This window comes from Nerophis ophidion, linkage group LG12 (genome assembly GCF_033978795.1).
Source record: "Nerophis ophidion isolate RoL-2023_Sa linkage group LG12, RoL_Noph_v1.0, whole genome shotgun sequence".
Classification (NCBI taxonomy): Eukaryota; Metazoa; Chordata; class Actinopteri; order Syngnathiformes; family Syngnathidae; genus Nerophis; species Nerophis ophidion.
In genome coordinates this window covers 14,411,818-14,435,488 of record NC_084622.1, presented here as the reverse complement: position 1 = coordinate 14,435,488, position 23,671 = coordinate 14,411,818, and the positions used below count along the sequence as shown (strand labels likewise).

At 45.8% G+C, this 23,671-nt stretch overlaps 1 protein-coding gene across 4 annotated transcripts in view; it reads left to right on the top strand.

The window, feature by feature from the left end:
• The window catches only part of kcnq1.2 (potassium voltage-gated channel, KQT-like subfamily, member 1.2), a 508,250-nt gene that overhangs the window by 63,909 nt on the left and 420,670 nt on the right, over positions 1 to 23,671 (top strand). For all 4 annotated transcript variants that reach the window (XM_061916862.1, XM_061916861.1, XM_061916860.1 and 1 more), the window contains exons 4-6: positions 17,332 to 17,458; positions 17,548 to 17,626; positions 17,728 to 17,824. In XM_061916862.1, the coding sequence (XP_061772846.1) occupies positions 17,332 to 17,458; positions 17,548 to 17,626; positions 17,728 to 17,824 (303 nt within the window). The remainder of the gene's footprint in view (positions 1 to 17,331; positions 17,459 to 17,547; positions 17,627 to 17,727; positions 17,825 to 23,671) is intronic.

The following is a 23,671-nucleotide window of genomic DNA, read 5'->3' as shown; positions in this document are numbered from 1 at the left end:
GCACGCATACTGTACTACCACTTGGATGAAACACAATGCATGATTATGGTGACTGCAGAAAACAACAGTTTTTACAGTTATGGTGAACTCTCCAGGGACCTTGGGTCTTTTACTCATTGTGTACAGGACATTACACGCCGTACATGCTGGGTAACTATCGCACCAAACCAATGCTGGGTTGACCAACCACTGGTTGGGTCATACTTGCCAACCTTGAGACCTCTGATTCCGGGGGGTGGGGGGTTAGGGGGTTGGGGGGCAAAGTCAGGGGTGGGGAGGGGGTGTGGTCAAGAGGGGACGAGTATAATTCACCAACTCGAGTATTTCATATATATATCATATGTATGAAATACTTGACTTTCAATGAATTCTAGCTATATATATTTGTTTTATTATATAAATAAATAAAATAAATAGTTGAATTTCAGACGGGACCTATCGAATACACAGTAATAAAAACACAGTTGTTCTACTAACTGTACTGTGCTTGCTGGTTACTAAAAAAAACAAAACAACAACACTTACCTTTCACTATTTGAGTAACCGTTGTTCTGCTATTTGCGTACTGGCGAGAGTCACTTGCCAGGTGCGCAACACTACGTAAATTGTTGGCCTATCAAAAAGCAACCCCATAACGCTGTAGCCAACATTCACCAGGAGATGGCAACAGACAACATAGAATCACTCTATTACAGACGGCGTCGCCATAGCTGTGTTTTCCTCGTTCTTCTGCTTCGTCTCCTTGTTTGTGCAGTTTTTTTTATTAAAATCCGTAGATATTGTAACGTGATTGGGCAGGCAAGCTGTTTATATAACAGGAAAGCGGACGTGAAAACAGGCTGTCCCCGCTCATGTCCGCATGGAGCTGGAGGGGGCGTGAATTTCGGGAGAAAATTTCTTCCGGGAGGTTTTCGGGAGGGGTGCTGAATTTCGGGAGTCTCCCGGAAAATCTGAAAGGGTTGGCAAGTATGGGTTGGGTCACAAAAAAAACAACTACCCAACTTCTTAGAAATAACTCATAGATATGACCCAACAGGCTCAACCCAGCATTTGGGTCAAAAAAATAACCCAGCATGTTTGTGTGTGTATTCTGTCAGGCGTGTTGTCACTGACAGTTTGGTTATGTTTTACTTTCCCCTTTGTTTGTGTTTTATTTCCTGTCAGGGCTCTTATTTTGGTTCAGTTTCCTGCTTGTCTCCCTGAGTGCTGTTTTCCCTCACCTGTGCCTGACTGGCAGTATGGCACACCTGGTGGCAATTGCTCCTAATTATACCTGTCAGTCAGTGCTGGAGTAGTACTACCTGTATGTTGTGGATTGTGTGCTGGTTCCTGTTTTCCTGGTATCCTGGTTTGTGTCTTTCCTGCATTTTTTGGGCATTGAAAATCATGTCTTCCTGTAACAAGCCTGCCACCTCTGCATCTAGGACAGTGATTCTTAACCTGGGTTCGATCGAACCCTAGGGGTTTGGTCAGTTGGCCTCAGGGGTTTGATGAAGCCTCCGTCCAAACCTGAATAAATAACAAGTTCAATGTTTTATTATTATAATCAAATGACAGCAATCATTTCCATGAGATTATTTTCTAATATACTGTAAGTGTTTTGGCCCACATACAATGAAAAAAAAAAATGTTTTTCATGAGCTCTGTACAAGGTGGGGTTGGAAATAATTTTTGTACCTCTTTCAGATATCGCATTTAGATCCCACTAAAACATTCACATGTTGCACAATGAGATGTAAACATGAGATTGTGTACATTCTTGTAACTTTCTGTTTGTAAAATATATATTTATTAGTGTTTAATATAGTAACATTAAACTAGGAAAAAAACATTTTATTTTTCACTAAAGAAGGGTTCGGTGAATGTGCACATGAAACTGGCGGGGTTCTGTACCTCCAACAAGGTTAAGAACCACTGATTATATATATATATATATATATATATATATATATATATATATATATATATATATATATATATATATATTCCTTCCATGCATGCATGCTAAGCAACAGAAATGTCTTCAATGGAATGGAATTGCTAGAGTAGAAAGTACTTCATTGATCCCTGAGGGAAATTCAGCACTACAGTTTGCTCACAATAAACAAACACTTAGGTATTTTTTTTCAACGTGTGAATAATATAAATACAGTCTATTAGACATTTAAGTACAGTCCAATAGGAACATATACATTATACAGTCTAATGGGTGATATACAGTATAGTATGTTGAAAATATCGTGTTTTAACATATACATATATACATACATACATACATACATACATACATACATATATACAAACATACATACAGTATACATACATATATACATACATACATACAGTATACATATATACATACATGTTGCACAATGAGACGTAAACATGGGATCATGTGTACATTCTTTTAACTTTCTGTTTGTAAAATATATCTTTATTAGTATTTAATATAGTAACATCAAATTAAGAAAAAACATTTTTTTTTCACTAAAGAAGGGTTCGGTGAATGTGCACATGAAACATACAGTACATACATAGATACAGTACATGCAGTATACATACATACAGTATACATACATACATACGGTATACAGTATACATTTATACATACATGCATACAGTATACATACATACACTATACATAGATACACTATGCATTTAAACATACATACATACAGTATACATACATACATATATACAGTATACATCTATACATACAGTGTATGTATATATATATACATACATACAGAACATACAGTATATATACATACAGAACATACAGTATATATACATACAGTACATACAGTATACATATATACATACATACAGTATACATACATACATACATACATACATACATACAATATACACATACATACAATATACATAAAAACATACATACACTATACATTTATACATACATGCATACAGTGTACATACATACACTATACATTTATACATACATACATTCAGTATACATACAGTATACATACATACTCTATACATACATACAGTATACATACATACTCTATACATTTATACATACATACATACAGTATACATACACTATACATTTATGCATACATAAAGTACATACATACATACATACATACATACAGTACATATATGCACTATACATGTATACATACACACATACAGTATACATACATACACTATACATTTATGCATACATACAGTACATACATACATACATACAGTATACATACATGCACTATACATTTATACATACATACATACATACATACATACTCTATACATACATACAGTATACATACATTCAGTATACATTCAGTATACATACAGTATACATACATACTCTATACATTTATACATACATACAGTATACATACACTATACATTTATGTATACATGTATGCACTATACATGTATACATACACACATACAGTATACATACATACACTATACATTTATGCATACATACAGTACATACATACATACAGTATACATACATACACTATACATTTATGCATACATACAGTACATACATACATACAGTACATACATACATACATACAGTATACATACATACACTATACATTTATGCATACATACAGTACATACATACATACATACAGTATACATACATGCACTATACATTTATACATACAGTGCCGTGTTTTCTCAGGAGGTCCACACATAGACACATGTGGAACATTTCTCAAGAGCCTGATCTACTACGATCCAAATATTAATTTTGTGTAGGATTAATGGACGTGTGCGTGTGATCTACTAAGACTGCTTGTGCAATTGATAGCAGGTGCAAAAGTGATGCAGACCTATTAGGGGACCTGTTATGCAAAACCAACCCTTCTTACCTACTGGTACCTGTTTTTGTGCATTTGGGATCTGCATAAGTCCCAACAATGTAAAATCATCCCATGACTTTTAGATTATAAATAACATTTTAGGAAGACATCGGTCTGGTTTCCGAATGAGCCACAGGACCGAGACAGCATTTTTAAAGATTTGATATGACATCAGGTGGAAATTAGATCATAAAAATCTAACCGTGATAGTTCTGCTTTTGACACGGTACAGTAGAACATCACATTTTATTAAAGAGACTTCAACACCCGGTGGGGTGTCGAAGTCTTTGGTACTGGTTTTAACTGGTTCCACTCTTATCTCACAGACAGATGTTTTTAAGTTAGCATGGATGCATGTTCCTCAGGGAACCTTAAGATAAGATGTGGGGTTCCTCAAGGCTCCGTTTTAGGTCCAATTCTTTTGAATGTTCATATGTCTATCTGTTTTGGCCCTGTGATGAGGTGGCGACTTGCCCAGGGCGTACCCCGCCTTCCGCCCAAATGCAGCTGAGATAGGCTCCAGCACCCCCCGCGACCCTGAAAGGGACAAGCGGTAGAAAATGGATGGATATGGAGATGTGGTTAGGAGACATGGCATCAGCTTCCAGCATAACGCTGACGATCCACAGCTGTACATGTGGAGGGGGGAGGGTGTTAGTCTAGGGTTGCAGTTTTCTGGAGGTGTTGTTTTAGTGCACTTTTGAAAGAGTGCATTCTATATTGTTGTGGCATAGAAGGAGAATAACTTAAGACCTTTGTTAGATCGGTATCTGGGTTTAACGTGGTTTGTGGAGCTCCCCCTGGTGTTGTGGTTATGGCGGTCATTTACGTTCTGGAAGTAGTTTGACATGTACTTGGGTATAAGGGAGGTGTAGTACATTTTATAGACCAGGCTAAGTGCAAGTTGTTTGACTCTGTCCTCCACCCTGAGCCAGCCCATTTTGGAGAAGTGGGTAGGAGTGAGGTGTGATCTGGGGTGGAGGTCTAGAAGTAACCTGACTAGCTTGTTCTGGGATGTTTGGAGTCTAAATTTGAGGGTTTTGGAGGTGCTGGGGTACCAGGAGGTGCATGGGCAATTGAAAAGGGTTGAACAAGAGTTCCTGCTAGAATCTTCAAGGTGCTTTTGTTGACCAGAGATGAGATTCTGTAGAGCAGGGGTCACCAACCTTTTTGAAAGCAAGAGATACTTCTTGGGTACTGATTAATGCGAAGGGCTACCAGTTTGATACACACTTAAATAAATTGCCAGAAATAGCCAATTTGGTCAATTTACCTTTAATAAATAAATAAATATATATAAAAATATGGGTATTATTGTCTGTCATTCCGTCGTACATTTTTTTTCTTTTTACGGAAGGTTTTTTTGTAGAGAATAAATGATGAAAAAAACACTTAAACGGTTTAAAAGAGGAGAAAACACGAAAAAAATCAAAATAATATTTTGAAACATAGTTTATCTTCAATTTCGACTCTTTAAATTTCAAAATTCAACCGAAAAAAATTAATAGAAAAACTAGCTGTTTCGAATCTTTTTGAAAAAAAAAAAAAAATTTATGGAACATCATCAGTAATTTTTCCTGATTAAGATTAATTTTAGCATTTTGATGACATGTTTTAAATAGGTTAAAATCCAATCTGCACTTTGTTAGAATATATAATAAATTGGACCAAGCTATATTTCTAACAAAGACACATCATTATTTCTTCTAGATTTTCCAGAACAAAAATGTTAAAAGAAATTCAAAAGACTTTGAAATAAGATTTAAATTTGATTCTACAGATTTTTCTAGATTCGCCAGAATAATTTTTTTGAATTTCAATCATAATAAGTTTGAAGAAATATTTCACAAATATTCTTCGTCGAAAAAAACAGAAGCTAAAAGGAATAATTAAATTAAAATATATTTATTATTTTTTGGTTGGGGGCAGGGAGTTGTTAAAGGCGTGGTTAAGAGGGGAGGAGTAAATTTACAGCTATCCATCCATCCATTTTCTACCGCTTATTCCCTTTGGGGTCGCGGGGGGTGCTGGTGCCTATCTCAGCTACAATCGGGCGGAAGGCGGCGTACACCCTGGACAAGTCGACACCTCATCGCAGTATGTGTAGAAATCTTTATTTATAATTGAATCACTTGTTTATAATTCAACAAGGTACATCTCTGAAAAAAGTTCGAGAACCACTGCTCTAAAAGACGTAGATGTTATTGTCACATATGCATGCACAGTAGATGGCAGTATTGTCCTGTTTAAGAGTGTCACAACATTGCTGTTTACGGCAAACGAACTGCTTTACGGTAGACGAAAACGTGACTGCTGTTCTTGTGTGTTGTTGCCGCGCTGGGAGGACGTTAATGAAACTGCCTAACAATAAACCCACATAAGAAACCAAGAACTCGCCCTCGATCATTCTACAGTTATAACGTCATTGTGCAGACACGCTGTTTATATTGTGGGAAAGCGGACGTGAAAACAGGCTGTCGACACGTCACTCGGGTCCGCATGGAGCTGGAGGGGGCGTGGCCTCCAGCTCCGCCTGAATTTCAGATTGAGAAGGCATGTATCAGTGGAGAACTTAGTTCTCAAGCCGGGTTGGGATTTGTTCATGAGTTTTTTAGTGGCAATGTATCTATTGATCTGTTCCTAAATGTTCCATTACTTCTGAAATGGAACTGAGAATGGAAACAGGTCAGGAGACCTGATGTCTGATGTCTTGGTGGGTGGTGGAGGTCCACACTTCACATCCACCCTCACACAGCTGTCTGGTGTCTTGTTGGTGGGTGGTGGAGGTCCACACTTCACATCCACCCTCACACAGCTGTCTGGTGTCTTGTTGGTGGGTGGTGGAGGTCCACACTTCACATCCACCCTCACACAGCTGTGTGATGTCTTGTTGGTGGGTGGAGGTCTACACTTCACATCCACCCTCACACAGCTGTCTGATGTCTTGGTGGTGGGTGGTGGAGGTCCACACTTCACATCCACCCTCACACAGCTGTCTGATGTCTTGTTGGTGGGTGGTGGAGGTCCACACTTCACATCCATCCTCACACAGCTGTCTGATGTCTTGTTGGTGGGTGGTGGAGGTCCACACTTCACATCCACCCTCACACAGCTGTCTGATGTCTTGTTGGTGGGTGGAGGTCTACACTTCACATCCACCCTCACACAGCTGTCTGATGTCTTGTTGGTGGGTGGAGGTCCACACTTCACCTCCAGCCTCACACAGCTGTCTGATGTCTTGTTGGTGGTTGGAGGTCCACACTTCACATCCACCCTCACACAGCTGTCTGTTTTCTTGTTGGTGGGTGGTGGAGGTCCACACTTCACATCCACCCTCACACAGCTGTCTGATGTCTTGTTGGTGGTGGAGGTCCACACTTCACATCCACCCTCACACAGCTGTCTGATGTCTTGTTGGTGGGTGGTGGAGGTCCACACTTCACATCCACCTTCACACAGCTGTCTGATGTCTTGTTGGTGGGTGGTGGAGGTCCACACTTCACATCCACCCTCACACAGCTGTCTGATGTCTTGTTGGTGGTGGACGTCCACACTTCACATCCACCCTCACACTGCTGTCTGATGTCTTGTTGGTGGGTGGTGGAGGTCCACACTTCACATCCACCGTCACACAGCTGTCTGATGTCTTGTTAGTGGGTGGGGGTCCACACTTCACATCCACTCTCACACAGCTGTCTGATGTCTTGTTGGTGGGTGGTGGAGGTCCACACTTCACATCCACCCTCACACAGCTGTCTGATGTCTTGTTGGTGGTGGACGTCCACACTTCACATCCACCGTCACACAGCTGTCTGATGTCTTGTTAGTGGGTGGGGGTCCACACTTCACATCCACCCTCACACAGCTGTCTGATGTCTTGTTGGTGGGTGGAGGTCCACACTTCACATCCACCCTCACACAGCTGTCTGTTTTCTTGTTGGTGGGTGGTGGAGGTCCACACTTCACATCCACCCTCACACAGCTTTCTGATGTCTTGTTGGTGGGTGGTGGAGGTCCACACTTCACATCCACCCTCACACAGCTGTCTGATGTCTTGTTGGTGGTGGACGTCCACACTTCACATCCACCCTCACACTGCTGTCTGATGTCTTGTTGGTGGGTGGTGGAGGTCCACACTTATCATCCACCCTCACACAGCTGTCTGATGTCTTGTTAGTGGGTGGAGGTCCACACTTCACATCCACTCTCACACAGCTGTCTGATGTCTTGTTGGTGGGTGGTGGAGGTCCACACTTCACATCCACCCTCACACAGCTGTCTGATGTCTTGTTGGTGGGTGGAGGTCCACACTTCAGATCCACCCTCACACAGCTGTCTGATGTCTTGTTGGTGGGTGGAGGTCCACACTTCACATCCACCGTCACACAGCTGTCTGATGTCTTGTTAGTGGGTGGGGGTCCACACTTCACATCCACCCTCACACAGCTGTCTGATGTCTTGTTGGTGGGTGGAGGTCCACACTTCACATCCACCCTCACACAGCTGTCTGTTTTCTTGTTGGTGGGTGGTGGAGGTCCACACTTCACATCCACCCTCACACAGCTTTCTGATGTCTTGTTGGTGGGTGGTGGAGGTCCACACTTCACATCCACCCTCACACAGCTGTCTGATGTCTTGTTGGTGGTGGACGTCCACACTTCACATCCACCCTCACACTGCTGTCTGATGTCTTGTTGGTGGGTGGTGGAGGTCCATACTTATCATCCACCCTCACACAGCTGTCTGATGTCTTGTTAGTGGGTGGAGGTCCACACTTCACATCCACTCTCACACAGCTGTCTGATGTCTTGTTGGTGGGTGGTGGAGGTCCACACTTCACATCCACCCTCACACAGCTGTCTGATGTCTTGTTGGTGGGTGGAGGTCCACACTTCACATCCACCCTCACACAGCTGTCTGATGTCTTGTTGGTGGGTGGAGGTCCACACTTCACATCCACCGTCACACAGCTGTTTGTTTTCTTGTTGGTGGGTGGTGGAGGTCCACACTTCACATCCACCCTCACACAGCTGTCTGATGTCTTGTTGGTGGGTGGTGGAGGTCCACACTTCACATCCACCCTCACACTGCTGTCTGATGTCTTGTTGGTGGGTGGTGGAGGTCCACACTTCACATCCACCCTCACACTGCTGTCTGATGTCTTGTTGGTGGGTGGTGGAGGTCCACACTTCACATCCACCCTCACACAGCTGTCTGATGTCTTGTTGGTGGGTGGAGGTCTACACTTCACATCCACCCTCACACAGCTGTCTGATGTCTTGTTGGTGGGTGGAGGTCCACACTTCACCTCCAGCCTCACACAGCTGTCTGATGTCTTGTTGGTGGGTGGAGGTCCACACTTCACATCCACCCTCACACAGCTGTCCGTTTTCTTGTTGGTGGGTGGTGGAGGTCCACACTTCAGATCCACCCTCAGACAGCTGTCTGATGTCTTGTTGGTGGTGGACGTCCACACTTCACATCCACCCTCACACAGCTGTCTGATGCCTTGTTGGTGGGTGGTGGAGGTCCACACTTCACATCCACCCTCACACAGCTGTCTGATGTCTTGTTGGTGGGTGGTGGAGGTCCACTTTTCACATCCACCCTCACACAGCTGTCTGATGTCTTGTTGGTGGTGGACGTCCACACTTCACATCCACCCTCACACTGCTGTCTGATGTCTTGTTGGTGGGTGGTGGAGGTCCACACTTCACATCCACCCTCACACAGCTGTCTGATGTCTTGTTAGTGGGTGGAGGTCCACACTTCACATCCACTCTCACACAGCTGTCTGATGTCTTGTTGGTGGGTGGTGGAGGTCCACACTTCACATCCACCCTCACACAGCTGTCTGATGTCTTGTTGGTGGGTGGAGGTCCACACTTCACATCCACCCTCACACAGCTGTCTGATGTCTTGTTGGTGGGTGGAGGTCCACACTTCACATCCACCGTCACACAGCTGTTTGTTTTCTTGTTGGTGGGTGGTGGAGGTCCACACTTCACATCCACCCTCACACAGCTGTCTGATGTCTTGTTGGTGGTGGACGTCCACACTTCACATCCACCCTCACACAGCTGTCTGATGTCTTGTTGGTGGGTGGTGGAGGTCCACACTTCACATCCACCCTCACACAGCTGTCTGATGTCTTGTTGGTAGGTGGTGGAGGTCCACACTTCACATCCACCCTCACACTGCTGTCTGATGTCTTTTTGGTGGGTGGTGGAGGTCCACACTTCACATCCACCCTCACACAGCTGTCTGATGTCTTGTTGGTGGGTGGAGGTCCACACTTCACATCCACCGTCACACAGCTGTTTGTTTTCTTGTTGGTGGGTGGTGGAGGTCCACACTTCACATCCACCCTCACACAGCTGTCTGATGCCTTGTTAGTGGGTGGAGGTCCACACTTCACATCCACTGTCACACAGCTGTCTGATGTCTTGTTGGTAGGTGGTGGAGGTCCACACTTCACATCCACCCTCACACTGCTGTCTGATATCTTGTTGGTGGGTGGTGGAGGTCCACACTTCACATCCACCCTCACACAGCTGTCTGATGCCTTGTTAGTGGGTGGAGGTCCACACTTCACATCCACTGTCACACAGCTGTCTGATGTCTTGTTGGTGGGTGGTGGAGGTCCACACTTCACATCCACCCTCACACAGCTGTCTGATGTCTTGTTGGTGGGTGGAGGTCCACACTTCACATCCACCCTCACACAGCTGTCTGATGTCTTGTTGGTGGGTGGAGGTCCACACTTCACATCCACCGTCACACAGCTGTTTGTTTTCTTGTTGGTGGGTGGTGGAGGTCCACACTTCACATCCACCCTCACACAGCTGTCTGATGTCTTGTTGGTGGTGGACGTCCACACTTCACATCCACCCTCACACAGCTGTCTGATGTATTGTTGGTGGTGGACGTCCACACTTCACATCCACCCTCACACAGCTGTCTGATGTCTTGTTGGTGGGTGGTGGAGGTCCACACTTCACATCCACCCTCACACAGCTGTCTGATGTCTTGTTGGTAGGTGGTGGAGGTCCACACTTCACATCCACCCTCACACTGCTGTCTGATGTCTTTTTGGTGGGTGGTGGAGGTACACACTTCACATCCACCCTCACACAGCTGTCTGATGTCTTGTTGGTGGGTGGAGGTCCACACTTCACATCCACCCTCACACAGCTGTCTGATGTCTTGTTGGTGGGTGGAGGTCCACACTTCACATCCACCGTCACACAGCTGCCTGATGTCTTGTTGGTGGGTGGTGGAGGTCCACACTTCACATCCACCCTCACACAGCTGTCTGATGTCTTGTTGGTAGGTGGTGGAGGTCCACACTTCACATCCACCCTCACACTGCTGTCTGATGTCTTGTTGGTGGGTGGTGGAGGTCCACACTTCACATCCACCCTCACACAGCTGTCTGATGCCTTGTTAGTGGGTGGAGGTCCACACTTCACATCCACTGTCACACAGCTGTCTGATGTCTTGTTGGTGGGTGGTGGAGGTCCACACTTCACATCCACCCTCAAACAGCTGCCTGATGTCTTGTTGGTGGGTGGAGGTCCACACTTCACATCCACCCTCACACAGCTGTCTGATGTCTTGTTGGTGGGTGGAGGTCCACACTTCACATCCACCGTCACACAGCTGTTTGTTTTCTTGTTGGTGGGTGGTGGAGGTCCACACTTCACATCCACCCTCACACAGCTGTCTGATGTCTTGTTGGTGGTGGACGTCCACACTTCACATCCACCCTCACACAGCTGTCTGATGTCTTGTTGGTGGGTGGACGTCCACACTTCACATCCACCCTCACACAGCTGTCTGATGTCTTGTTGGTGGGTGGTGGAGGTCCACACTTCACATCCACCCTCACACAGCTGTCTGATGTCTTGTTGGTGGGTGGTGGAGGTCCACACTTCACATCCACCCTCACACTGCTGTCTGATGTCTTGTTGGTGGGTGGTGGAGGTCCACACTTCACATCCACCCTCACACAGCTGTCTGATGCCTTGTTAGTGGGTGGAGGTCCACACTTCACATCCACTCTCACACAGCTGTCTGATGTCTTGTTGGTGGGTGGTGGAGGTCCACACTTCACATCCACCCTCACACAGCTGTCTGATGTCTTGTTGGTGGGTGGAGGTCCACACTTCACATCCACCGTCACACAGCTGTTTGTTTTCTTGTTGGTGGGTGGTGGAGGTCCACACTTCACATCCACCCTCACACAGCTGTCTGATGTCTTGTTGGTGGCGGACGTCCACACTTCACATCCACCCTCACACAGCTGTCTGATGTCTTGTTGGTGGGTGGTGGAGGTCCACACTTCACATCCACCCTCACGCAGCTGTCTGATGTCTTGTTGGTGGGTGGTGGAGGTCCACACTTCACATCCACCCTCACACTGCTGTCTGATGTCTTGTTGGTGGGTGGTGGAGGTCCACACTTCACATCCACCCTCACACAGCTGTCTGATGCCTTGTTAGTGGGTAGAGGTCCACACTTCACATCCACTCTCACACAGCTGTCTGATGTCTTGTTGGTGGGTGGTGGAGGTCCACACTTCACATCCACCCTCACACAGCTGTCTGATGTCTTGTTGGTGGGTGGAGGTCCACACTTCACATCCACCCTCACACAGCTGTCTGATGTCTTGTTGGTGGGTGGAGGTCCACACTTCACATCCACCGTCACACAGCTGTTTGTTTTCTTGTTGGTGGGTGGAGGTCCACACTTCACATCCACCGTCACACAGCTGTTTGTTTTCTTGTTGGTGGGTGGTGGAGGTCCACACTTCACATCCACCCTCACACAGCTGTCTGATGTCTTGTTGGTGGTGGACGTCCACACTTCACATCCACCCTCACACAGCTGTCTGATGTCTTGTTGGTGGGTGGAGGTCCACACTTCACATCCACCGTCACACAGCTGTTTGTTTTCTTGTTGGTGGGTGGTGGAGGTCCACACTTCACATCCACCCTCACACAGCTGTCTGATGTCTTGTTGGTGGTGGACGTCCACACTTCACATCCACCCTCACACAGCTGTCTGATGTCTTGTTGGTGGGTGAAGGTCCACACTTCACATCCACCGTCACACAGCTGTTTGTTTTCCTGTTGGTGGCTGGTGGAGGTCCACACTTCACATCCATCCTCACACAGCTGTCTGATGTCTTGTTGATGGGTGGTGGAGGTCCACACTTCACATCCACCCTCACACAGCTGTCTGATGTCTTGTTGGTGGGTGGAGGTCTACACTTCACATCCACCCTCACACAGCTGTCTGATGTCTTGTTGGTGGGTGGAGGTCCACACTTCACATCCACCCTCACACAGCTGTCTGTTTTCTTGTTGGTGGGTGGTGGAGGTCCACACTTCACATCCACCCTCACACAGCTGTCTGATGTCTTGTTGGTGGTGGACGTCCACACTTCACATCCACCCTCACACAGCTGTCTGATGTCTTGTTGGTGGTGGAGGTCCACACTTCACATCCACCGTCACACAGCTGTTTGTTTTCCTGTTGGTGGCTGGTGGAGGTCCACACTTCACATCCATCCTCACACAGCTGTCTGATGTCTTGTTGATGGGTGGTGGAGGTCCACACTTCACATCCACCCTCACACAGCTGTCTGATGTCTTGTTGGTGGGTGGAGGTCTACACTTCACATCCACCCTCACACAGCTGTCTGATGTCTTGTTGGTGGGTGGAGGTCCACACTTCACATCCACCCTCACACAGCTGTCTGTTTTCTTGTTGGTGGGTGGTGGAGGTCCACACTTCACATCCACCCTCACACAGCTGTCTGATGTCTTGTTGGTGGTGGACGTCCACACTTCACATCCACCCTCACACAGCTGTCTGATGTCTTGTTGGTGGGTGGTGGAGGTCCACACTTCACATCCACCCTCACACAGCTGTCTGATGTCTTGTTGGTGGGTGGTGGAGGTCCACAATTCACATCCACCCTCACACAGCTGTCTGATGTCTTGTTGGTGGTGGACGTCCACACTTCACATCCACCCTCACACTGCTGTCTGATGTCTTGTTGGTGGGTGGTGGAGGTCCACACTTATCATCCACCCTCACACAGCTGTCTGATGTCTTGTTAGTGGGTGGAGGTCCACACTTCACATCCACTCTCACACAGCTGTCTGATGTCTTGTTGGTGGGTGGTGGAGGTCCACACTTCACATCCAGCCTCACACAGCTGTCTGATGTCTTGTTGGTGGGTGGAGGTCCACACTTCACATCCACCCTCACACAGCTGTCTGATGTCTTGTTGGTGGGTGGAGGTCCACACTTCACATCCACCCTCACACAGCTGTCTGATGTCTTGTTGGTGGGTGGAGGTCCACACTTCACATCCACGTCACACAGCTGTTTGTTTTCTTGTTGGTGGGTGGTGGAGGTCCACACTTCACATCCACCCTCACACAGCTGTCTGATGTCTTGTTGGTGGGTGGTGGAGGTCCACACTTCACATCCACCCTCACACAGCTGTCTGATGTCTTGTTGGTGGGTGGTGGAGGTCCACACTTCACATCCACCCTCACACTGCTGTCTGATGTCTTGTTGGTGGGTGGTGGAGGTCCACACTTCACATCCACCCTCACACAGCTGTCTGATGCCTTGTTAGTGGGTGGAGGTCCACACTTCACATCCACTCTCACACAGCTGTCTGATGTCTTGTTGGTGGGTGGTGGAGGTCCACACTTCACATCCACCCTCACACAGCTGTCTGATGTCTTGTTGGTGGGTGGAGGTCCACACTTCACATCCACCCTCACACAGCTGTCTGATGTCTTGTTGGTGGGTGGAGGTCCACACTTCACATCCACCGTCACACAGCTGTTTGTTTTCTTGTTGGTGGGTGGTGGAGGTCCACACTTCACATCCACCCTCACACAGCTGTCTGATGTCTTGTTGGTGGTGGACGTCCACACTTCACATCCACCCTCACACAGCTGTCTGATGTCTTGTTGGTGGGTGAAGGTCCACACTTCACATCCACTGTCACACAGCTGTTTGTTTTCCTGTTGGTGGCTGGTGGAGGTCCACACTTCACATCCATCCTCACACAGCTGTCTGATGTCTTGTTGATGGGTGGTGGAGGTCCACACTTCACATCCACCCTCACACAGCTGTCTGATGTCTTGTTGGTGGGTGGAGGTCTACACTTCACATCCACCCTCACACAGCTGTCTGATGTCTTGTTGGTGGGTGGAGGTCCACACTTCATATCCACCCTCACACAGCTGTCTGTTTTCTTGTTGGTGGGTGGTGGAGGTCCACACTTCACATCCACCCTCACACAGCTGTCTGATGTCTTGTTGGTGGTGGACGTCCACACTTCACATCCACCCTCACACTGCTGTCTGATGTCTTGTTGGTGGGTGGTGGAGGTCCACACTTATCATCCACCCTCACACAGCTGTCTGATGTCTTGTTAGTGGGTGGAGGTCCACACTTCACATCCACTCTCACACAGCTGTCTGATGTCTTGTTGGTGGGTGGTGGAGGTCCACACTTCACATCCACCCTCACACAGCTGTCTGATGTCTTGTTGGTGGGTGGAGGTCCACACTTCACATCCACCCTCACACAGCTGTCTGATGTCTTGTTGGTGGGTGGAGGTCCACACTTCACATCCACCGTCACACAGCTGTTTGTTTTCTTGTTGGTGGGTGGTGGAGGTCCACACTTCACATCCACCCTCACACAGCTGTCTGATGTTTTGTTGGTGGGTGGTGGAGGTCCACACTTCACATCCACCCTCACACAGCTGTCTGATGTGTTGTTGGTGGGTGGTGGAGGTCCACACTTCACATCCACCCTCACACAGCTGTCTGATGTCTTGTTGGGTGGTGGAGGTCCACACTTCACATCCACCCTCACACAGCTGTCTGATGTCTTGTTGGTGGGTGGTGGAGGTCCACACTTCACATCCACCCTCACACAGCTGTCTGATGTCTTGTTGGTGGGTGGAGGTCCACACTTCACATCCACCCTCACACAGCTGTCTGATGTCTTGTTGGTGGGTGGAGGTCCACACTTCACATCCACCGTCACACAGCTGTTTGTTTTCTTGTTGGTGGGTGGTGGAGGTCCACACTTCACATCCACCCTCACACAGCTGTCTGATGTCTTGTTGGTGGGTGAAGGTCCACACTTCACATCCATCCTCACACAGCTGTTTGTTTTCCTGTTGGTGGCTGGTGGAGGTCCACACTTCACATCCATCCTCACACAGCTGTCTGATGTCTTGTTGATGGGTGGTGGAGGTCCACACTTCACATCCACCCTCACACAGCTGTCTGATGTCTTGTTAGTGGGTGGAGGTCTACACTTCACATCCACCCTCACACAGCTGTCTGATGTCTTGTTGGTGGGTGGAGGTCCACACTTCACATCCACCCTCACACAGCTGTCTGTTTTCTTGTTGGTGGGTGGTGGAGGTCCACACTTCACATCCACCCTCACACAGCTGTCTGATGTCTTGTTGGTGGTGGACGTCCACACTTCACATCCACCCTCACACAGCTGTCTGATGTCTTGTTGGTGGGTGGTGGAGGTCCACACTTCACATCCACCCTCACACAGCTGTCTGATGTCTATTTGGTGGGTGGTGGAGGTCCACAATTCACATCCACCCTCACACAGCTGTCTGATGTCTTGTTGGTGGTGGACGTCCACACTTCACATCCACCCTCACACTGCTGTCTGATGTCTTGTTGGTGGGTGGTGGAGGTCCACACTTATCATCCACCCTCACACAGCTGTTTGATGTCTTGTTAGTGGGTGGAGGTCCACACTTCACATCCACTCTCACACAGCTGTCTGATGTCTTGTTGGTGGGTGGTGGAGGTCCACACTTCACATCCACCCTCACACAGCTGTCTGATGTCTTGTTGGTGGGTGGAGGTCCACACTTCACATCCACCCTCACACAGCTGTCTGATGTCTTGTTGGTGGGTGGTGGAGGTCCACACTTCACATCCACCCTCACACAGCTGTCTGATGTCTTGTTGGGTGGTGGAAGTCCACACTTCACATCCACCCTCACACAGCTATTTGATGTCTTGGTGGGTGGTGGAGGTCCACACTTCACATCCAACCTCACACAGCTGTCTGATGTCTTGTTGGTGGCTGGTGGAGGTCCACACGTCACATCCACCCTCACACAGCTGTTTGTTTTCTTCTTGGTGGGTGGTGGAGGTCCACACTTCACATCCAACCTCACACAGCTGTCTGATGTCTAGTTGGTGGGTGGAGGTCCACACTTCACATCCACCCTCACACAGCTGTCATATGTCTTGTTGGTGGGTGGAGGTCCACACTTCACATCACAATCTGTCTCCACCTGCTCAGTGATGGATGCCACTTTCAAACCTTATCTTCCTGCCTTTTTTGTGTGAGTTCTTCCCTTTTCTTACAATGTCTCCCCACTGATGTGCGTCAACAGGAAATAGTGCTGGTTCTGTTCTTTGGATCGGAGTACGTGGTGAGGCTGTGGTCCGCCGGCTGCCGCAACAAATACGCCGGCATCAAAGGACGGCTGCGCTTCATCAGGAAGCCCATATCAATCATAGGTGCTCCTGGCTGCTTCTTCCCTTCCTCTCGGGTATAATGTGGATGATGACGATAACTTGTAACGACTTCCCTTCTTGTGCCATCGCAGACTTGATTGTGGTCATCGCCTCCATCATCGTGCTGGCTGTGGGCTCCAATGGCCAGGTCTTTGCCACCTCTGCTATCAGGTAGCGCTTCATCGCACACACACTCCTGGCTGATGAATGGCCTTGATGATGCTGGTGTGTGTGTGTGTGTGTGTTTTTGTGTGTGTGTGTGTGTGTTGCAGAGGCATTCGCTTCCTGCAAATCCTGCGCATGCTCCACGTGGACCGGCAGGGGGGAACATGGCGGCTGCTGGGATCTGTAGTCTTCATCCATCGACAGGTGAGTAGAAACTGGCTTCAGACGACACAAAGTTATAGTCGGGGAGTAATTTAGCTAAGCTGCGTCAACTGGGAGATAATTAGAGCGATATGCTGCTTTTTCTGAAATACGAAACCTCCTCAGAACTAGCGTCCTTCACAGTGGACATTTGGGTTTTGCATAACAAGACTATTTTCTGGCTCTCAGGATGATACTTAAAGGCCTACTGAAATGAGATGTTCTTATTTAAACGGGGATAGCAGATCCATCCTATGTGTCATACTTGATCATTTCGCAATGTTGCCATATTTTTGCTGAAAGGATTTAGTAGAGAACATTGACGATAAAGTTGGCAACTTTTGGTCGCTAATAAAAAAGCTTTGCCTGTACCGGAAGTAGCAGACGATGTGCGCGTGACGTCACGGGTTGTGGAGCTCCTCACATCTGAACATCGTTTACAATCATGGCCACCAGCAGCGAGAGCGATTCGGACCGAGAAAGCGACAATTTCCCTATTAATTTGCGCGAGGATGAAAGATTCGTGGATGAGGAAAAAGAGAGTGAAGGACTAGGAAAAAAAAGGCTAGAGGGCAGTGGGAGCAATTCAGATGTTAATAGACACATTTACTTGGATAATTCTGGAAAATCCCTTATCTGCTTATTGTGTTACTAGTGTTTTAGTGAGATTATATAGTCATACTTGAAAGTCGGAGGAGTGTTTCCACGGGTTTGGTGAACGCCAGTGTCTCTGAGGGAAGCCACGTTTCTCGCCGAGGCGAAGCGTAGGCAGACGGTCGGGCCGGGCTGAGCTTTTTTTCTCCTCCTCCACTGTGGAAGCATCTCACGTTCAGGGGCGGCCGGTCGGGGGGGCAAGAGAGTCCGCAGCTGCCTATTTGACAGGTGCACGACGCAAGCTCCGCTCATGTCTACGGTAAGAGCCGACTTATTACCACAATTTTCTCACCGAAACCTGCCGGTTGACATGTGGTAGGGAACCATGTTCGCTTGACCGCTCTGTTTCATAGTAAAGCTTCACATCCGGGAATGTAAACAATGAAACACCGGCTTTGATTGATTGATTGATTGATACTTTTATTAGTAGATTGTACAGTACAGTACATATTCCGTACAATTGACCACTAAATGGTAACACCTGAATAAGTTTTTCAACTTGTTTAAGTCGGGGTCCACGTTAATCAATTCATGGTACAAATATATACTATCAACATAATACAGTCATCACACAAGTTAATCATCATAGTATGTACATTGAATTATTTACATTATTTACAATCCGGGGGGTGGGATGAGGAGCTTTGGTTGATATCAGAACTTCGGTCATCAACAATTGCATCAACAGAGAAATGTGGACATTGAAACAGTGTAGGTCTTACAGTAGGATATGTACAGCCAGCAGAGAACATAGTGAGTTCAGATAGCATAAGAACAAGTATATACATTAGAAGTACATTTGAGTTGTTTATAATCCGGGGAGATGGGATGTGAATGGAGGAGGGTATTAGTAAAGTGTTGAAGTTGCCTGGAGGTGTTGTTTTAGAGCGGTTTTGAAGGAATATAGAGATGCACATACTTTTATACCTGTTGGGAGTGCATTCCACATTGATGTGGCATAGAAAGAGAATGAGTTAAGACCTTTGTTAGATCGAAATCTGGGTTTAACGTGGTTTGTGGAGCTCCCCCTGGTGTTGTGGTTATGGCTGTGTTTGTGTTGCTAAAGGCAGCCGCAATACACCACTTCCCACCTACATCTTTCTTCTTTGACGTCTCCATTATTTATTGAACAAATTGCAAAAGATTCAGCAACACAGATGTCCAGAATACTGTGGAATTATGCGGTTAAAGCAGGCGACTTTTAGCTGGGATCGGGCTGGAACAAAATGTCCCCTACAATCCGTCACGTCACGCGCACGAGTCATCATACCGCGACGTTTTCGACAGGATACTTCGCGCGAAATTTAAAATTGCAATTTAGTAAACTAAACCGGCCGTATTGGCGTGTGTTGCAATGTTAATATTTCATCATTGATATATAAACTATCAGACTGCGTGGTCTGTAGTAGTGGCTTTCAGTAGGCCTTTAATACGTTCATATTTTAGCTTTAATGATGGTTTGGAGTCTGTGATGAGGTGGCAACTTGTCCAGGGTGTATCCGGCCTTCCGCCCAAATGCAGCTGAGATAGGCTCCAGCGAACCCCCTTGACCCTGAATGGGACAAGCGTTAGAAATGGATGGATGGATGGACTGTTTGGAGTGCCTGAGAAAGTAACCATAACTCTTTCACCACATGGTCAAATATTTACCAGTACCGTATATTTGGGAGTACTAGCCACTACTTTTTTCCCTACGCTTTAAACCCTGCGGCCGTTAATACAATGCGTCTAATTTAGGGATTTTTCTTTGCAGACTGCCAGCCCATAATATAAATAGTTAAAAAACAAAAACAAGTACATGCACTGAGAAGGTGTTTTATTGTTGGGCTATGGTGCCATCTATTGGAGAAATTCGCTCACTGCAGGTGCTGCAGTTTCCTTCCATTTATTGCTTTTAACCGGAAGTAGAGTGCATGGATTCTTCATTCATAACTCCAAGCAATGTTTGTCAGTTTTACAATATGACTAAAACTGTTTATACTTACATAACCGTCCATGGTGTGACGTCTGTTAGAGTGTTCTCGTGCATATTTGTACTCGCTGTCTTAATGTAGTGAGGCTAGCGTCGTCAGCGTGAGCTAATATGCAAACACGTTTTTACGAGTGTCTGCGCTAGTGTTATCAACTTGCGACGGCATTCTTTTTTCTTTGTGGTTGTTTCAGGTTCATAAATTCCTCAGCAAATTCATCAAGACGTTATTGAGTATGTTTAGCTGACTGGTAGGGGTGATGACGATGACTTGTGTTTTGCTTGATCAGCCGTTGTACTGCCCTGTTACAGGCATCGTTTGGAAGCAATTAAGGTATGCAAATAAACGTTTACTGAATCTTCGTGTAAATAACTAATTTTGCAACACACACACACACATATGTATATATATATATATATATATATATATATATATATATATATATATATATATATATATATATATATATACATACATACATACAAAAAAGTATTTAGTCAGCCACCGATAAAGCAAGTTCTCCATCTTAAAATGATGACAGAGGTCTATAATTTTCATCAGAGGTACACTTCAACTGTGAGAGACAGAATGTGAAGAATAAATCCAGGAATTCACATTGTAGGAATTTTAAAGAATTTATTTGTAAATTATGGTGGAAAATAAGTATTTGGTTAACCATTCAAAGCTCTCACTGATGGAAGGAGGTTTTGGCTCAAAATCTCACGATACATGGCCCCATTCATTCTTTCCTTAACACGGATCAATCGACATGTCCCCTTAGCAGAAAAACAGCCCCAAAGCATGATGTTTACACCCCCATGCTTCACAGTAGGTGTGGTGTTCTTGGGATGCAACTCAGATCTCTGGCTCTCACAGACCTGTAACTTCTTCTTTAAGAAGCTCTTCTGTCCTCCACTTGTTACCTGTATTAATGGCACTTGTTTGAACTCGTTATCTGTATAAAAAACACCTGTCCACAGCCTCAAACAGTCAGACTCCAAACTCCAAAGACCAAAGAGCTGTCGAAGGACACCAGGAAAAGAATTGTAGACCTGCACCAGACTGGGAAGACTGAATCTACAACAGGCAAGCATTTTGGTGTGAAAAAAATCAACTGTGGGAGCAATTATCAGAAAATGGAAGACATACAAGACCACTGATAATCTCCCTCAATCTGGGGCTCCACGCAAGATCTCATCCTGTGGGGTCAAAATGATCATGAGAACGGTGAGCAAAAATCCCAGAACCACACGGGGGACCTTGTGAATGACCTGCAGAGAGCTTGGAGCAAAGTAACAAAGGTTACCATCAGTAACACACTACGCCGACAAGGAATCAAATCCTGCAGTGCCAGACGTGTCCCTCTGCTTAAGCCAGTGCATGTCCAGGCCCGTCTGAAGTTTCCCAGAGAGCACATGGATGATACAGCAGAGGATTGGGAGAATGTCATGTGGTCAGATGAAACCAAAATAGAACTGTTTGGTATAAACTCAACTCGTCGTGTTTGGAGGAAGAAGAATACTGAGTTGCATCCCAAGAACACCATATCTACTGTGAAGCATGGGGGTGAAAACATCATGCTTCGGGGCTGTTTTTCTGCTAAGGGGACAGGACGATTTATCCGTGTTAAAGGGGAACATTATCACAATTTCAAAAGGGTTAAAAACAATAAAAATCAGTTCCCAGTGGCTTGTTTTATTTTTCGAAGTTTTTTTCAAAATTTTACACCTCCCGGAATATCCCTAAAAAAAGCTTTAAAGTTCTTGATTTTCCCTATTTGCGGTGCGACAGTCCATTTCCCTGTGACGTCATACAGTGCTGCCAATACAAACAACATGGCGGTTGCCACAGCAAGATATAGCGACATTAGCTCGGATTCAGACTCGGATTTCAGCGGCTTAAGCGATTCAACAGATTACGCATGTACTGAAACAGATGGTCGGAGTATGGAGGAAGATAGCGAAAACGAAATTGAAGAAGAAATTGAAGCTATTGAGCGAATAGCTATTGACGCTATTCGGTCATAGCATGGGTGTACCTAATGAAGTGGCCCATAGCATGGCTGCCTTATTAGCATCGCCGGAAAAATGTGCAGACCAAACGATCAGGACTTTCGCATCTTGTGACACTGGAGCAAATTAAATCCATCGATTGGTAAGTGTTTGTTTCGCATTAAATGTGGGTATCTAGTTTCAAATGTACATACAGCTAGCGTAAATAGCATGTTAGCATCGATTAGCGTAGCATGTTAGCATTGATTAGCTGGCAGTCATGCTGCAACCAAATATGTATGATTAGCACATAAGTCAACAACATCAACAAAACTCACCTTTGTGATTTCGTTGACTTAATGGTTGCAAATGCATCTGCAGGTTATCCATACATCTCTGTGCCATGTCTGTCTTGGCATCGCCGGTAAAATGTGCAGACACTCTGGCAAATTCAATGGGGGTCTGGCGGCAGATTTCTTGCCAGTGGTGCAACTTGAATCCCTCCCTGTTAGTGTTGTTTCACCCTCCGACAACACATCGACGAGGCATGATGTCTCCAAGGTTCCAAAAAACGGAAAATAACAGAGCTGAGACCCGGTGTTTGTAATGTGAAAATGAAAATGGCGGGTGTGTTACCTCGGTGACGTCACGTTCTGACGTCATCGCTAAAATACCGATAAACAGAAAAGCATTTAAATTGCCACAATTCACCCATTTAGAGTTCGGAAATCAGTTAAAAAAATACATGGTCTTATTTCTGCAACATCAAGGTATATATTGACGCTTGCATAGTAATGTTAGATAATGTTCCCCTTTAAGGAAAGAATGAATGGGGCCATGTATTGTAAGATTTTGAGCCAAAACCTCCTTTCATCAGTGAGAGCTTTGAATCGTTGACCAAACACTTATTTTCCACCATAATTTACAAATAAATTCTTAAAAATTCCTACAATGTGAATTCCTGGATTTTTTTATCACATTCTGTCTCTCACAGTTGAAGTGTACCTATGATGAAAATTACAGACCTCTGTCATCATTTTAAGTGGGAGAACTTGCACAATCGGTGGCTGACTAAATACTTTTCTTGCCCCACTTTATATATATATATATATATATATATATATATATATATATGTATATATATATATATATATATATATATATATATATATATATATATATTTATATAAAAGTGCGGCTAATATATGGAAACATGTTTTTTCCCCCAAAATTTA